Source organism: Dipteris shenzhenensis, chromosome 1 (assembly GCF_047967505.1).
Source record: "Dipteris shenzhenensis isolate YYH24624 ecotype China chromosome 1, Dip_SZ_1.0, whole genome shotgun sequence".
Lineage (NCBI taxonomy): Eukaryota > Viridiplantae > Streptophyta > Polypodiopsida > Gleicheniales > Dipteridaceae > Dipteris > Dipteris shenzhenensis.
This window is the reverse complement of record NC_141596.1, coordinates 31,019,943-31,038,497: the sequence shown is the minus strand read 5'-3', so window position 1 is coordinate 31,038,497 and position 18,555 is coordinate 31,019,943. Positions and strand designations below refer to the sequence as shown.

Sequence of the window (18,555 nt, the reverse complement as noted above, 5' to 3'; positions counted from 1 at the left end):
TCTAGCAACTTTTTTGAACTTTCTAGGCACTCTAGGGTTGTAACCATTTTGTGTAGCCTTTTCGCACTTTTAAGAACTTAACAACACCACCTAGTTTGTCATAAACTTCTAATACTTTTAAGAAACTTGGCCTTGTGGTTGAAATATAGAATGCTAGAATATTTACTCCCATAGTGCTGGTTGCAACTACAAGGCTGGTTTAGTTCAATCACATGGCTAATAGCAACTAGCCTGATGGTTGAAATAACAAACACCGTAATACTTCTATGTAGGACTCTTATATACATATATAAATACATGCGTTACTCTATCACACAGAATGCTAGAATGAGCTCTACTTTATAAGTTGTCCATGGAGTTATAGTCAATTATGGCTGATTCTTCTTGATAGATAGTAACATCATTGATTCAATTGTTTATGTGATAAAGAAAAGAAATAGATATTGTACTTCATTACCTCTTAGAATGTTTTCATATTCATATATAATAACTTTAGGTAGTGAACGGTTTATGTACATCTCGGGGATGCTTGATGATGTTTGGTTTTTCTTGTACAAGCTGATGTCCCAACTGAGATGGGTGGGCAATAAGAGATCACGATGACCACAGAAATCGAGAATGAATTGGATGTTAGTGATGATGTAAGTTTACAGCTAGGTGGTTCTTGTTCAATTGTGCATAACACTGATTCTTATGAAACTATTTTTTCATTTTATCTAGATTACAACACATTGTCAGGAATAGGCTCCTCTAAGACTAAGATCACAATTTTAGTAATTGTGACTTAGATGCACTGTAGCCCATTGACTTAGATGCATTACAACCTATACTTGACAAAGGTGATTGGGAAGGAGCTTCTTTGCTTCTAGGTTTGGATAACATTGTTGTTAAGGGCTTGCAAGAGTCCACCAAAATGAAAGAAACTTTCTATAGCTCTATTCAGGACTCCTTGACCTTGCAATAGTTGAGTAGGGTAAGCAGAAGTATGTTAACACTGCACATAGCAAAGAAGGTGCACGAATTCACGTGTCAAGGCATAAAGCTCAAAGCCATAATAGGATCGCGGGGACAAGGCGAGGGGAAGGGGGGCGGACTGAAAGGGACTGGGCAAGGGGGCAGGCAAGGTTAATTAGTTGTATTCTTTTAAAAAATGGTGTTTTGTGGACAATGGAGAAGACAAGGAGCACTTATAATGAGAGTCGTACTCATTAAAAGTGCTCCTTGTCTTCTCCATTGTCGCATTAATATTCGAGCAGTACCAGCCTTTTTGTGTATTTTGCGCCACTGTTAAAATTGAGAAAAACTGGCTCAGATTTCTCCTGTCTTTACAAATTATAGGTTAAGATGTTGAGTAATTTAGTGTAAAACCAGGAAATGTACTCAGGGTCGTTAATTTGATTGGTTGGGAAAAAATTTCACGGGTGGTCCCGAGTTGCGAAAAGCATTGTATTAAACTAGCTCCATATTCAAGCCGTTTGTTCAGATTGCCCTCTGAAGCACGGCGTAACAGAGGCTGTTGCTGTTGACGAAAGACAATGGATAGGCTGTAGACACTTTTTAGCCTCTTTGGCCAGGAAGCCGTGCAGACTGCACTGCAATCTTTCTCTCCAAACCCAGCTCCCAAACCCCTAGGGCTTTGGACCTAGCAAATCGTAAAGCTGATCCTTGAGGAGTTGCTCGCGCAGCTTAACCGTCTCTGGGATCTGCACCCAACCCACAACCATGGATGATGGTATCACAGCACATCTAGGTCGAAATATTGTAAAATGCTATAAGCTGGAGCTCCTCCAACGGGCACCTTTCCTAATCTGGTTTTGATCAGAACAAACAAGCGCATCGTGCTGGATGATAGCAACGAATAGTTTTACCTTCGCATGGATGGTGTATAAGACCGTTTCCTCTTTCTGTGAGCGTGTTGCGTTCAAGACTTGGAGTTCTTGTGTTTGCACCACCGATAGCAAGCATGAAAATAGCAAGGGATCTCTGTTGTTGCATACAGCACTTATGCAAACGTCTGTCAAAACAGACTTTACTACAACTAGTGGCATTTGCTGCTCCACATCAGTGCTAGTTGTGGTCGGGGAGCTGCCGATGTCAGATATCGTGACAACTTGCTTGCGTGTGCTCGAAGATTGCATGGCATTAGTTGTCTCGGAAAGTTCTGCAGCCGATTTCTGTAAGGAGCGTATGTACGTCATTGTGGCGTCTAGGAGGCTGCACCTGTCAAACTTTTCCCATCCCATAAAACAAAAAGTTTATAGTCTGCCTGAACCTCCGATTGGGATCAAAACATTCAAGCGCGTTGTCGTGCCTAATACTCCTGTGCACCCTACCTGACAGAATTAGCTGGTTTACAAGTACCGAAAGAATAGAAGAATTTCATACCTTGTACAGGTCTTGTGGCGGCAGCAGTAGCTCCAACCTCGAGAACAATTTGGCCATTGTTTTGCGTCGCAAGCTTTCCTTGACTACACGCTCCCTATGAGAAGGATCTCTTCGTTTCAGGATTCCTCTTCCTTCTAGTTCAATGGAACCACCGGGAATTCTATGTTGTCCGAGCCCGGGCAACCCACAGATTTCTAAATTCTGCCGATTTGTAGGATGCAGAGAACTGGGCCCAAGCTGGGGGACGGATCCGGCAGTAGTTTGTGGAAGGAGGCGATCGAAGTCTGAGGGCGAGGAAGCTTCGAAGAAGTGAGGGGGAGGGGAAGACAGCGTGGAAGGAGAGGAAGTGTGTGGATCATGGGCGATATCTGGCAAATCGGGAAGGTAAGGAAGCTGAGGTGAGAGAAGCAGCAGAAGGTCGTCGAAAGAGGCCATGCAGGACGATTTTGAAAAATGCCTAAAGGCTTCGAGTCCCTTATATCGACCCTTTCGTCCTATATGATCGCCTCAGTTGGTACCGCATTTAAAGAGGCCATGCATGACAATTTTGAGTCCTAAAGGCTTCCAGTCCGTTATATCGACCCTTGCGTCCTATATGATGGCCTCACATGGTACCCACTTATTATTAGATACCCCATGTTTTTCTCACTACTCACTCAATAGTCACCACTCAATAGTCACGAGTGACGCATTCCACGCCCTTTCTGCAACCAATTTCACATTTGCTCAGTACCCCATATATCCCATCTACATAAGGTCGACACCCACGCGTAACAGTTGCTTCTATCGTCGCTCACACATTCATAGTACATATAGCAGCACATCTACCACAGACGACCACCCAGGTCACAATGAGACTTCTAGAAAACAATGCCAGGTCACCCAGCTGTCTCCCCACCGACCTATGAACTTGCACTTCTTGTGTTGGCCTTAGTACACAAAAAGATACAAGCCTTCCCCACACTAGCATTTTGATGCCCATTGTTTCCAAATCCAATGGCACATTTGCTTCTCCCACCAATCACTAGGCTTACTTTCTAACAAACTCTATCTATTGCTAGTATCTCGACAAGTGGTATTGGCACCCACTTGCAAGAGGTGAAGGAGTAATTTTGCTAGGATTCTCAAAGAAACATAGGTAAAAAGCTCACCCATGTTTTTATTATTGAATAACAAGTTCTTAGTTATGTGATCTACAGTTACGTTAGTATAGACATGCTATGAATTATAATACAAAAGGAAAAAATTGCACCCTCTTGCAAGAGGTGAAGGAGTTATTTTGCTAGGATTCTCAAAGAAACATAGGTCAAAAGCTCACCCATGTTTTTATTGTTGAATAACAATTATGTCAATATAGACAATATGTGATCTACAATTATGTCAATATAGACATAATTATTGTTCTTAGTTATGTGATCTACAATTATGTCAATATAGACATGCTATAAATTATAATACAAAAGGAAAAAATTGCACCCACTTGCAAGAGGTGGAGTAATTTTGCTAGGATTCTCAAAGAAACATAGGTAAAAAGCTCACCCATCTTTTTATTGTTGAATAACAAGTTCTTAGTTATGCGATCTACAATAACGTCAGTATATACATGCTATGAATTATAATACAAAAGGAAAAAATTGGGTTGCACGCATTTTAATTATAAGTTTTTAGTTCAAGATTGAGTAGATTTTATGTTTTGGAGTTTAGAATTGAAAACTAGCATTTTTTAAATTTAAGGTTTTGGGCCCTATACTCATTTTTATTTCTGGGTTTTAAGAATTCTCCACTCCCACACCTTCTTCCACTTGCCCTTAATCCCCACCTCACCCTTTGTCTCACATGCTCTCCCTCTTTCTCTCCATCCCCATGGCCAAAACCCAGGAAAAGGCCAAAAAACTAGGCCGATAGTTGCCTAACTACAAAGATGAGGAGACCACGAACGAACTCAAAAACCCATCCAAAAAGAGGACCTTATATTGGAGAAGGCACCCACCTAGAATCATGTCCTTACATTCCCATCTGAATGCAAGAAGTGCTACGCAAAGTGGAGTTGCTCCAATGGGGTCACTCACAAATATGAAAGCATTACACATGGGTTCAATACAAGGGACTTTTTTTAAAACTAGCACATTTTTTCACCTACAAAAGGGTACCATTTAAATTGTTACTCACATATTGAATTAAAAAAGGGTGCATTTTATTGATAAAAATGTAACAAATAAGGAACATTTAAATTAGGCTTTGAACACACATGATACATAGACTTATATATAGTGAAGGGCCAATGCATGATTGGGTATAGAACATTTTTGTGAAGTTCAGGGAATATATTGCATATGCCTAACTTGATCAATTCATAACTTATGCATTTCGTAATGAAATTTCACAAATTTGAATAGGATATCTAAAAAGTTTTAGAAAATCAAATAATTGTTCAACATATATATGAAAGCAATTTTTTATTTGAAAGCGCATGACTTGAGCTTCCTACAAACCGAAGGAGAGAGTCAATTGAGAACCTTTTCTATGGTCTATGGGGTCTCCAATACAGTGCTGCAATTACAAACATACCTTTGAGGATAAGCTTAATAAATTTTCCTTATTTGGTAAAAAAGGATTTTTTTTTGAAGAAATGCACAAATTTGTAACTTAGTTCGCCCATAAATGGATGCACTAGAAAAAACTAAGTTCATACATGTGCAATGCTCTTTAATAAATCCCACATTATTTGTAATTTTGCATTGGTTCATTTTAGAGTCACTACCTTGCAATGGGGCGCATAAGCATATGAAAGGTGATTCCAATTCTTAATCCACTGCATGAAACTTGCTAGCAAGCCATTTCACCTTTTTCTTTTTTTATCCATTCGTTTAGGGGGCACTTCAGTAAGTGACATGTGTACATTCAAAGGAGGCAAAACACAGCCATAGGTTTTTCCCAACATTTGACAACTTTCGCTATTGCATTCATTGAAGTTTCACTAAACTTACTTCTCTTGCACATGCCATCCATGTCATGCCCTGTCACCCTATTATTTAAGGGTTATCCGAGACTATGAATTCTCCCAGGATCCACAACTGTTAGAGCCATAGATAGCTCACCCTAACTCTCAACTTAGCCCTCCACTATATATATGCCTATAATGATCTGTCAATAGAACTCCAATAGAAGCACTTCCTTGGGAGCAACTCTTGTATCTCTCTCTCCTCTTCCTCTTCCTCTCAACATGGTATCAAACCCATCTTGCTTTCCTACTATCTAGTATGCTTCCTTGTAGCTGGAGACCTCTTGGCATATTCAAAATATTGTGGCGTATTCTCTCATGGTGCATCTAAAGTTTCTTGGCACACTCCCCTTCTAACGCTTACTCCTTTTTGTCAAAATATGTGGGCTTGATAGCTTTGTATTCTTTGGCCACGGCTCTTCACTGGAATACTTAGATGGGTGATTGAAGTATTGGATGATGGCTTTTTTCTTCTTGTTTGGTTTTGCAAACCAATGAGCTAGATGGTGCAAGAGCAAGGCAATGTTGAATGTTTGTGAGACTCTTTAATTTCATACCTCCTCTATTTGCTTGTGTTTGAGACAAAGACAAGATTTCTTCTACCATTTGGTTGTGAGATCACTCTTTAATTTCATACCTACTCTATTTGCTTGTGTTTGAGACAAAGCCAAGATTTCTTCTACCAGTTGTCCTTCGTTGGATGACATTAGTACATATGATATGTTTCTAGGGATGACGATTTAACTTGGGCAGCCGAAGCTGTTTATGGACTTAGATTTTTCAAAGATATTTGATTGTTTGTAGATTTTCATAATTATTAGCAAATCTAGGAGTGTCTCCTTCAAAATTGATGTGAATTTTGTGTGTGGAAGCGTGCTTTGTAGACAAGAGCTTCTAAAGAGGGTTGCTAGTCTTTTTCACCATAAATGATTCCTATGTTGTATGAGCTCTGTGTGCTTTTAGCCTTTTTACCTTGACATTGAGATGGACGTTGTTCAATCATTTTCAAATGCACAGAAAAGATACATACTGAATTGAACTCATCATAACTTTTGCATCTCTTATTGAACTCAACATAACTTTTGCATCTCTTGTTTCACAGGCATAGTCACTTGAAGAGCATTGCAACATGGAATATAGCAATATAGAGCATCTTGCATGTTTTCATAACATATCATGTTTCCCAAGCATTTCAATATGCAATCTCTCAAGTTTGAATGAGACACCTTAATGTGTGTCTTTCGGCACTTGTGCATGACGGGGGGTGAAAGAGAAGGAAAAATGTGTCCCTAACCATGGAGAACAATATTTGATGGGCATAGTTGTTTGAAAAGGCCTTAAAGTAGGTGATATTGAAGCCTGTGCAAAGTATTATACCCATTGGAGACTCACACATTCAAATCATGTACTTTCTCAACATAATGTGTTTCCCAACATAGTAACTCACAAACTTGTCTTTGTCATTTGCATCACTTCTCAGGGGGGTCACTCATCATACGTAACCCTATCACGTGAGTTCAACAGAAGGATGTTTTTAATATCTAAATTTAACAGAAGTTAATTTAGATAAGGGAGTATTTAAAACACTTTTGGGAAATTTTGATAGATTTCACAACAAGACAAAGCACCTACAAACGCGCACACAGACGCATTTATTGAACCTAAAAAAAAACTTACGAGCATGTCTATTTACGTGTCTAAAGACCCGCGTCTAACGGCACATCTATATTGCAGACAGACGTGCATATAGACGTGCATATAGACACGTAAATAGATGCTCTGCTAGAAAATTTAAAAAACAGACAGACGCATCGTTAAACGCATGTATAGACACATTTATAAACGGTCTTATAGATGCTTTTATAGACGCACGAATAGATGCTCCTCGAATAGATAGACACACATATAGATGCATTTATAGATGCACTGATAGACGTGCTACATAATATTTTTTAAATTTATAGAATGATGTGTATGTTGTGTATGCTATGTAGTTACAGGAATCCCATTTCCACATTGTGTAATTCAATTCTTACAGCCAACCGCATTTTAATTAGCACTCTTGGAAGCACGTCTATAGCCAACAATTACAATTCCAAATAAAACATTACAACTCCAAAACATTTAGTTCACAAGGCATTAATTGATAGAATGTTGCACAAGAAAATTGAAAGCTCAAAAAGTGCTTGTATGTACATATAGCACGAAGCTAAGCCACATCATATGGCTTCAAGTACAAAAAATAAGAGGAGTGTATATACAAGAGGCATGAAGCCAAGCCAGTGGCTTTAAGTACAGAAAAGAGTAGCTTGCACTACTTCTACGACTAATCGATCTAAGTTCTCCATGTCCTCACTCCCTTCCATGCTCCCTTCTATGCTTTCTTCTGCACTCCCTTCTCCACCTCCTTCCTCGTCTTCTTGTGCAGGGGCCTGTAAACAAGGGACAACATATATCAATGTATGAAAAATTAAATCTTTACTTATAATATTGACATTATTTAATTACTTTCAAATACCTCAGGGGGCGCTCCAGTAGCTCGGATATACTGCTCCTCAATAATCAACCTGTCATGATAGAAGTGCTTCCATGTATCTCCTCTGTGATGGTGGCGGTGGTAGGCTCTCTCGACAGGAGTAGGGTATCTGCCCACGATATCAAGCTGCAAGACGACACAATTTACGGATGGGTTAGTACAAAGAAACAACCTCCTAATAAACTACATAAACAATATAATTTGAGATTGATACTTACAAATTAGGCCTCCCATGATTCAACACCCCCTGCTCCAAAATGCATGCTTCCATATTGCTCCATTTGGATCCTTCATGCCTCCCATGTTGTAGACTGGGTTCCTCCCTCATTGACTTCATTGCTTTCTTCCACTCACGCTTGTGAGCGGTGTGGGGCAGGGCCCCTAGTGGTTGACCTCCCTCAAGCCTAGCAAGCTCCGCTAGTGCCTGCCTCTTAAGAGAAGATCTTTTATTGCCAAGTATTGTAACAATCAAGTTTGACTTGGCCTCGACTTGGCCCATTTATCTGTGAACTAAAGATTGGGGGGGTTAGGATACCTAAAGCAAACAGCAGCGAGGGTCTCATCAGCCAACCTCATAGCTGCAGATTGCACAGGACTACATGGACACTCGTAGCTGGAGAACCAAGTCTCGAGTGCAAACTCGAGTGCACAGGAGTACGCCGACGGCTCTGCAAGACAAAAGGACCTCCTGACAGCATGGGGGAAGGGGCATAAGACGTCATGGGGGAAGGGGCATAAGACAGCCTTAGGAAAGGGGCTCGGCTATGTAGCCAGCTGGGCCATGCTTACTCCGCTGGGGTAATCTCAGCTGGTGTGGGGTTGGGGTGGTTTGGAGTCTGTAGTGCTGACTCCTAGGGGGTGTTTAGAGTACCCATCATGTAGCCGTATAACTCCCTTGGACTGGGAGGGTGCCCTAAAAGGTTATATAACTCCCCAAAAATGGTCTCCCAGAGATTAGGTGAGCCTGAAGAGCTTCCTAGCCACATGATGAACTGGAAAAAAGAAAAAAAGAAGATTACTGATGAGCTGAGAAGAGAAAAAGAGAGAAAAATTACCATGAAAAGAGAGGGATAAAAGAGAGGCAAATATAGGAAAAAGAGAAGAAAAGAGAGGCAAATCCTTTTCTTGTAAGTGGAAGTGGAAAGGGAAAGGGAAGAGGAAAGAGAAAGGAAAGGAAAGGAAAGGGAAGGGAAGAGAAGAGAAGGGAAGGGAAGGGATGAGAAGGGAAGGGAAGGGAAGGGAAGGGTCTAAAACTATCAGAGTGCATCTATAGACGTGTTTAAGAAGCGTGTCTATTTTTGCGTATAATAGCGCATCTATAGACACGGCTATCTGTGTCTGAAAATAGACTAGACATGTCTATAGATGCACTTATAGATGCGGTTTTAGACGTGCTATAAGACGCGTCTATAGATGCGCTCCGACAGATGGACTATTCTAAAAAGTGGAAAAGGACATGCACCCAACACAAAAGCGTAACTCATTCGTTTCTTGGATACGACAAAGGATGAATCCAAAGAGAGCAACTTCCAAAGAAGATCAACCATAAAGAGACTTACCTTGGATAGAGGTATGGAAGCTTCTTGTCCTTCTTCAAAGTTGCTTCTCTTCCTTGTTCACCCTCTTCTCCTGTAAGCCTAGAAGTAAGTGTGGGTGCCTTCCTCTTAAGTGTAAGCTTGTGGAAGTAAGTGTGGTTGCCTTCCTCTTAAGTGTCGGACTGTGGATCTGTTAATAGCAAAGCAAGCAAGCTGCGTGAAGCTTATGTGAAGAAAAGCAAAGCAAGCATGCTAAAAGTAGATTTGAAAACCGCATCTATAAGCACGTCTAATGGCACATCTATACACGCGTCTAAATATGCATGTAATTGCGCATCTAAATACACTGAGCAGACATGGTTTTAGGCGCACCTATATATGCACACCAAAAAATAGATAGACGTGGTTTTAGGTGCGCCTTTAGACACACCATAGTGCTTTAAAATTAAATATTTGAAGGAAAGCAAATTTTTTTGGGTTGTTTGTTTGTAGGATGGCTTCATCTTCAACAAGTAGCTCCAGTGAGGATGAATCCCTCTATATCCACCATCGCGAAATGTGGTTGGAGCAAAAAATCAAATGTATGTGTGATCGATGTTGAGGAAACATGTATCGTGTGCGTAGGATTATACTCAATCACATCTCAAAGTATGGAGAATGGGATGCGACTATAAACATGGTAAGTGTTAAAGAGTTAAGGTTGATTGAGATACCTATGGGTGTTCATATGTTTTAGTTATGATCCCATTTTAATTTGATACATGATGTAGTGCCACACCGGCATATGTTGCCCTATGCTCACCATGAGGAGGCGAAGCATCGGCAATATGAGGTGGGCATCGGCAATATGAGGTGGGATCTTCAGGAGGGACCGTTACAGATGCATGGAGTGATGGTGATAGTAGCCCTCTGCCATTACCTCATGAAGCCATGGAGGAGGAGGTGTTTGATGATATGGTGCCGGATTTATATGTCCATCAATCCAAAGGGAGGGATGATAGCATGGAGCAGGATGATCTTTTTATGGCAACATCGACTCCACTGTTTGAGGGGTGCACATTCTTTGTTCCACGTGCCTCCCTTGAGTTACTAAACTTGCAAACCATCTATGGATGGAGCAATGCAAGTTTGAATGCATTACTCAAGTAAGCTTTAAAGTATATTTTGCAAACATGGTGAATTATGCTAGTGGGTCAATTACTCGAATGCTTTTCCTCATTTATGGTCTTCATGTGTGGGCTATTGTGTAAAATGCTTCCAAGGGAGAATAAATTACCGACCTCAAGAGATATGGCAACATGTGACCTCTCTTGGAGGATTAGATTACAAGCGCATCCATGCATGCATCAACAATTGCGTTTTGTTTCGTGGACTACATAAGGATGCAAGAGAGTGCCCTACTTATGGAGAGGCAAGATATAGAGTAGATCTCAAAACTTTGGATCTGCCTCATAAGGTTCTGCGACATTTTCCCATAATCCCTCGCATCCAACATATGTTCAAGTGCAAATCCATTGTAGAGCCCATGTCATGGCATTCCTCCCATCGATCAACCGATGGCAAGTGGAGAACTCCTGTAGACTCTCCTGCATGGAAGCATATTGAAGACACATGGCCAAGCTTCAAGGAAGAACCTAGGAGCTTGAGACTTGGATTGGGTATGGACGGTGTGAACCCATTTGGTCTCAAAAGCACCTCTTACAGTGTATGGCTAGTGGAAGAATGGGAGTATGGATACGTAACAATCAATCTTCTTTACGTGCAGAAGTTTATCAAGGATTGATGGACATGCTAAACGCAACTGATGCGGTCCATAATGTATTGGGCAATGCTGTCGGACGTAGAGTTGTGTTGCCATCCTCTTTTACAGGAGGACCGCGGTATATGTGCCAGTTATACCAGGATGCAATGGCAATTGTGAGAAAAAAGGGTAAACCAGATTTGTTTATTACCTTCACCTGCAACCCAAAATGGTCAGAAATATCTGAAGGATTATTGCCAGGTCAAAGAGCACAAGATCGCCCGGATTTGACAACCCGTGTATTTTATCAAAAACACAAGGATCTGATGCAGTCGATTATAAAGCATGATTTGTTTGGAAAAGTTGCTGGGTACGTATGTGTGATTGAGTTTCAAAAGAGAGGTCTTCCGCACTCACACATACTATTGATTTTGGAAGGTGCATTCAAACCTACTCAGGTTGGTCACTATGATCAATTGGTATGTGCAGAAGTTCCAGATAAAACCCTTTTCCCTGAGTTGCATGAGATTATTGCACAATGCAATGTTCATGGCCCATGTGGTGTACTTAATGTCTCTGCTCCTTGCATGTTTGATGGCAAATGTAGTCGTCACTATCCACGTCCCTTCTCTCAGTCTACTGTGGTGGGTAACGATGGTTACCCTATCTACATGCGTCGAGATGATGGTAGAAAGATACGGGTGAAAGAGGGTATAGTGGATAATCGTTGGATTGTGCCATTCAATCCTTTCCTCTCTATGAAGTACAAGGCACATATCAACGTTGAAATTTGTTCCACAATTACTGCAGTCAAGTATTTATATAAATACGTGTATAAGGGACATGACAGAGCAACCGTCAGGATGCAGATAAATCGTGTGGAAGGACAAGGACAACTACACAACCCAGTTGATTGTGGAATTGATGAGATAAACTATTACCTAGATTCACGTTATGTATCAGCATCAGAAGCATGCTGGCGCATTTATGAGTATGATATGCATGATGAAAAGCCAGATGTACAAAGGTTGCAAGTCCATCTTCCGATGTTGAATAATGTGATATTCAGAGATGATGATGATTTGCACAATGTGGTCGATAGGGAACAGAACAGAAAGACCAGCCTCACGGAATGGTTCACTTACAACCGATTGCAACATGATGCAGATAATTTGCTTTACAGTGACTTTCCATGCGAGATGGTTTGGAACAAATCCAATAAAAAGTGGTCTAGAAGAAGGCAGGGCAATAGCATTGGTCGGATGTATAACATTTCTCCATCTGCTGGTGAATTATATTTCATGCGTATGCTACTTAACGTTTGCAAGGGTTGTAAGTGTTTTGATGACTTGCGCACTTTTGATGGGCAAGTTTACCCTACTTTCAAGGCAGCATGTATAGCTAGAGGGTTATTGGAAAGTGATGAGGAATGGTTTATCTGCATGCAAGAGGCCGTTTTACATCAAAATAGCACACAGTTGAGGCACCTTTTTGTTGCAATTTTGATTTTTTGTGAGCCAACATCTCCAGGAATTTTGTGGGAAAGATTCTCAGACGATCTATCGGATGATTTCTTCCATGCGTTCGAATCAAGTATGGTTGACCGTCGTGGATTGGCACGGAAGGAGGCTCTATGGCACTTGGAGCATATTCTCCAACAACATGGGAGAAGGTTGGTAGAGTTTGATGGATTGCCTACCTTGGATAGATCATGTGTATTGGCAGCTACAAATGCTCTATTGCAAGAAGAAAGAATGTTTGATTTTGAGAGTGAGGCACGACTTGGTCAACAGATGGAAAGTACCTTAAATCATTGCCAGCGGACTGCCTTCGATCAGATTCTGACAGCAGTCTATGCAAATGTTGGTGCGATATTTTTTCTTGATGGTCCAGGAGGATCTGGAAAGACTTTCCTATACAATTGTTTGCTTTCTAGGTTGCGTGGGGAGGGGCATGTCGCTTTAGCATGCGCTTCTTCTGGGATTGCAGCGTTGTTACTAAGTAATGGACGCACAGCACACTCGCGGTTCAAGATACCACTGGATTTGGATGCCACCAGCAGTTGCAATATAAAGGTTAACAGTCATCTTGCAGATGTTCTGAAGATAGCAAAGTTGATAATATGGGATGAGGCACCTATGACTCATCGATTCGCATTTGAGGCACTGGATAGGACGCTGCAAGATATCATGTCAAATGACCAACTGTTTGGTGGAAAGGTGGTGTTGTTAGGGGGGGATTTTAGGCAGGTCTTGCCAGTTATTCCCAAGGCAAGACGAGAAGATATTGTCAATTCTACATTGTGCCACTCAAGGATTTGGAGATGCATCAAGGTATTGAAGCTGGTACAGAATATGCGGGTTATTCAGGAAGGTGATAATTCAATAGAGCAGGAATTCATACAATGGGTGTTAGATATTGGAAATGGAACTAGCAGGCATATAAGAGAAGACACTGTTGCAATCCCATCAAAGATGCTTTTAAGGACAAACTCTATGGAAGGTCTGATTGAGTGGGTGTATACAGGACTTGCAAGGGTTGTGGATTATGCATCGTATTTTCGAGACCGCGCTATTCTCGCACCTCGAAACCTTGAAGTTGATGCAGTCAATGCTACTGCACTAAAGGCAATGCCCGGCGAGGAAAAGGAGTATCTAAGTGCAGACTCAGTAGAGAGCTCATGTGGAGATTCTTTTTTGTATGCAGTAGAGTATCTTAACACGCTCGATCTTGGTGGTGGATACCCACCTCATCGGCTGGTTTTGAAACAAAATGCTCCCCTCATTTTGTTGCGCAATCTAAATCCTCGACAGGGATTATGCAATGGGACTCGGCTGATATGCAAAGAGTTCCACACGAAGGTATTGGAAGTTGAGATTATCACTGGTACCAATGCTGGAGATAGGATGTTCATTCCAAGAGTAACTTTCATTCCCAGTAACTTGAAACTTCCATTCAATATGAGAAGAAGGCAATTTCCTGTTCGGCTAGCATTTGGCATGACGATAAACAAGGCACAGGGCCAAACAATGTCTATCCTAGGCTTATACTTGGCGACACCGGTGTTTAGTCACGGGCAATTATACGTGGCTTTCTCGCGTGTCCGATCATCAAATGCAGTCAAAGTATTCCTTCCAGAGAGTGTGGATTGGGTTAGTGATGAGGATGCTGAAATGAGTTGTACCACAAATGTTGTATACAAAGAGGTTTTACAATTGGCATCAAGAAGAACCTAGCAGTATGCCAATGCTCTTTGAAAGCCTCTTCAGACTTTGGTGGGTGACAAATTTTCACAGTCTTTTTTGTATCGTTGTGTTCTTTTAGGCGATCAAAGGTCTATCAATTGTAAGCCTTTGAAGTGTGGATTAAAAATTGGTGATGACTATTTTTGTATAATTTTCATGAGCTCATTCCATATTCCATTCAAACAATGTCGTCTCCAGAATTTTGACAATGTATGATTTTTGTGAGTTTTATGGGTTCACACATTGTTATTTTTTCTTCAAATTATGGATTATCAAATGTACTATAACTAATTTTCTTTTTAATTTGTGGCTTGGTGAAGCCTTTTAATTTCTTCTCTATATTTACGTTGACACATCTATTGTTACTGTAATATGATATGTATTGTTATTGTAATATGATATGATAGGATGGCAGCGTCATTTACATTCACCACCGAGACAACTGTACAGGTAGCAGGTACATAATTGTGTAGTAGTCAGTTGCTAAGTTGACTTATTTAATAGTATAGTCATTTACCTTTAGGAATATACAGATCCCGATGGTTGGAGAGCTGGGGTGCGCGCCCAGCTATTGGTTGACATCTTGGAATTGGAGAGCTTTATTGGGTAGATACCTATATATATATATATATATATTTTTTAAATTTTTTTCATATAGGTGAAAGCTACTTAGGTTACATATATAAGTGAATAAACATGATATTGTTTTCCTTTAGGGCGGTTCCCGACTCAAGTTTTGCAATGAATCTCCTCGGTCCAGCGTATGATGGGGTGGAACGTCTCAATCTTGGATATTTTGCCGTGAGTTCTCAGCGTCTTGCTGGGAATAATAGTCCCCAGACCATCTATGTGCGCTTCATTGGGTACCTGGAGCCGATGGGAACAGATGTATTTTATCGAGGGGCGAACGGAGACTTTGTATATGCATTTATGTACCACATACACACTCCTGTGCGCCAGCGTAAGTATTCTAATTAATGTGGAGTATTATTAAGACACAATTCTAAATTTTCTTTGATTTAATGATTATAATTCTTAAATGATCTTTTTGCCTTGCGTAGGTCGACGCCGCGCACGTGTGGTGGTGCGTGGGGTGGGACATAGACGTAGTCTATTTTCTTAGGGGAGCTGATATAGACACTCTGTATGTAGATATATGAATTTGTAAGATTTTGTAGTACTCTTTTATAGAGCGTATATTTTGTTAGGTATGCTAATTTTAAGTAAATCTTATTTTGTTGTGTTTATTGAAGCATGCACATATACGTTTATACTCAAACAAATTCATAAATTCTATTTATTTATACTCAAACACGTTTATTTCAAAAAAAATCATGAATTCTATAGACCAAGATTGATTGCGTTACAATCTAGCACTACATTGGCATACAATGCATTACGCACATAATCTTGCAAAATTCCATATATGAAAGCAAAGAGGGGATATGCATACAAACATGTTTAATACAAACAAATTCATGAATTTTATTTATTTATACTTAAACTAATGTATCCCATAAACCAACATTCATTGTGTTGCAATCTAGCACTACATTGGCATACAATGCATTACACACGTAATCTTGCAAAGTTCCATGTATGAAAGCAGAGAGAGGATATGCATACAAACGTGTTTAATTCAAATAAATTCATGAATTTTATTTATTTACACTGAAACTAATGTATCCCATAAACCAAAATTGATTGTGTTGCAATCTAGCCTTACATTTGGCATACAATGCATTACGCACGTAATCTTGCAAAATTCCATGTATGAAAGCAGAGAGGGGATATGCATACAAACATGTTTAATTCAAACAAATTCATGAATTTTATGCACTTAATCTTGCAAAATTTTATGTATGAAAGCAGAGAGGGGGTTTTAGGAAAGCTGTTGGACAAAATTACACTAAGTGAGCCAAGCCAAGCGGTTCCAGTGTTGGAACTTCAGAATTTCTCTTTTGAAATTAAAGATCCCACCTTGAGACCCAGCAGAGCGGGTCTCCAACCCGTCGTAGACGGGTCAGGCTACTCGTTACAAATTATAGGTTAAGATGTTGAGTAATTTAGTGTAAAACCAGGAAATGTACTCAGGGTCGTTAATTTGATTGGTTGCGAAAAAATTTTCACGGGTGGTCCCGAGTTGCGAAAAGCATTGTATTAAACTAGCTCCATATTCAAGCCGTTCGTTCAGATTGCCCTCTGAAGCACGGCGTAACAGAGGCTGTTGCTGTTGACGAAAGACAATGGATAGGCTGTAGACACTTTTTAGCCTCTTTGGCCAGGAAGCCGTGCAGACTGCACTGCAATCTTTCTCTCCAAACCCAGCTCCCAAACCCCTAGGGCTTTGCACCTAGCAAATCGTAAAGCTGATCCTTGAGGAGTTGCTCGCGCAGCTTAACCGTCTCTGGGATCTGCACCCAACCCACAACCATGGATGATGGTATCACAGCACATCTAGGTCGAAATATTGTAAAATGCTATAAGCTGGAGCTCCTCCAACGGGCACCTTTCCTAATCTGGTTTTGATCAGAACAAACAAGCGCATCGTGCTGGATGATAGCAACGAATAGTTTTACCTTCGCATGGATGGTGTATAAGACCGTTTCCTCTTTCTGTGAGCGTGTTGCGTTCAAGACTTGGAGTTCTTGTGTTTGCACCACCGATAGCAAGCATGAAAATAGCAAGGGATCTCTGTTGTTGCATACAGCACTTATGCAAACGTCTGTCAAAACAGACTTTACTACAACTAGTGGCGTTTGCTGCTCCACATCAGTGCTAGTTGTGGTCGGGGAGCTGCCGATGTCAGATATCGTGACAACTTGCTTGCGTGTGCTCGAAGATTGCATGGCATTAATTGTCTCGGAAAGTTCTGCAGCCGATTTCTGTAAGGAGCGTATGTACGTCATTGTGGCGTCTAGGAGGCTGCACCTGTCAAACTTTTTCCATCCCATAAAACAAAAAGTTTATAGTCTGCCTTAACCTCCGATTGGGATCAAAACATTCAAGCGCGTTGTCGTGCCTAATACTCCTGTGCACCCTATCTGACAGAATTAGCTGGTTTAGAAGTACCGAAAGAATAGAAGAATTTCATACCGTGTACAGGTCTTGTGGCGGCAGCAGTAGCTCCAACCTCGAGAACAATTTGGCCATTGTTTTGCGTCGCAAGTTTTCCTTGACTACACGCTCCCTATGAGAAGGATCTCTTCGTTTCAGGATTCCTCTTCCTTCTAGTTCAATGGAACCACCAGGAATTCTATGTTGTCCGAGCCCGGGCAACCCACAGATTTCTAAATTCTGCCGAGTTGTAGGATGCAGAGAACTGGGCCCAAGCTGGGGGACGGATCCGGCAGTAGTTTGTGGAAGGAGGCGATCGAAGTCTGAGGGCGAGGAAGCTTCGAAGAAGTGAGGGGGAGGGGAAGACAGCGTGGAAGGAGAGGAAGTGTGTGGATCATGGGCGATATCTGGCAAATCGGGAAGGTAAGGAAGCTGAGGTGAGAGAAGCAGCAGAAGGTCGTCGAAAGAGGCCATGCAGGACGATTTTGAAAAATGCCTAAAGGCTTCGAGTCCCTTATATCGACCCTTTCGTCCTATATGATCGCCTCAGTTGGTACCGCATTTAAAGAGGCCATGCATGACAATTTTGAGTCCTAAAGGCTTCCAGTCCGTTATATCGACCCTTGCGTCCTATATGATGGCCTCACATGGTACCCACTTATTATTAGATACCCCATGTTTTTCTCACTACTCACTCAATAGTCACCACTCAATAGTCACGAGTGACGCATTCCACGCCCTTTCTGCAACCAATTTCACATTTGCTCAGTACCCCATATATCCCATCTACATAAGGTCGACACCCACGCGTAACAGTTGCTTCTATCGTCGCTCACACATTCATAGTACATATAGCAGCACATCTACCACAGACGACCACCCAGGTCACAATGAGACTTCTAGAAAACAATGCCAGGTCACCCAGCTGTCTCCCCACCGACCTATGAACTTGCACTTCTTGTGTTGGCCTTAGTACACAAAAAGATACAAGCCTTCCCCACACTAGCATTTTGATGCCCATTGTTTCCAAATCCATTTGCACATTTGCTTCTCCC

At 41.1% G+C, this 18,555-nt stretch overlaps 2 protein-coding genes across 2 annotated transcripts; both read right to left on the bottom strand.

Moving 5' to 3' along the window:
• Positions 1–1,426: 1,426 nt before the first annotated feature.
• LOC147905691 (uncharacterized) lies at positions 1,427–2,892 on the bottom strand. The gene is made up of 3 exons (XM_087381233.1): positions 2,386–2,892; positions 1,869–2,228; positions 1,427–1,703 (listed from the first exon to the last, which is right to left on the bottom strand). Exons 1-3 carry the CDS (start codon positions 2,818–2,820, stop codon positions 1,629–1,631), a joined length of 870 nt encoding a protein of 289 aa, XP_087237359.1. The 5' UTR covers positions 2,821–2,892; the 3' UTR covers positions 1,427–1,628.
• A 13,692-nt stretch (positions 2,893–16,584) lies between these two features.
• LOC147905690 (uncharacterized) lies at positions 16,585–18,036 on the bottom strand. Its single transcript, XM_087383364.1, has 3 exons — positions 17,540–18,036; positions 17,023–17,382; positions 16,585–16,857 (listed from the first exon to the last, which is right to left on the bottom strand). The coding sequence occupies exons 1-3, from the start codon at positions 17,972–17,974 to the stop codon at positions 16,783–16,785; spliced, it is 870 nt and encodes a 289-aa protein (XP_087239490.1). The 5' UTR covers positions 17,975–18,036; the 3' UTR covers positions 16,585–16,782.
• Positions 18,037–18,555: the final 519 nt, after the last annotated feature.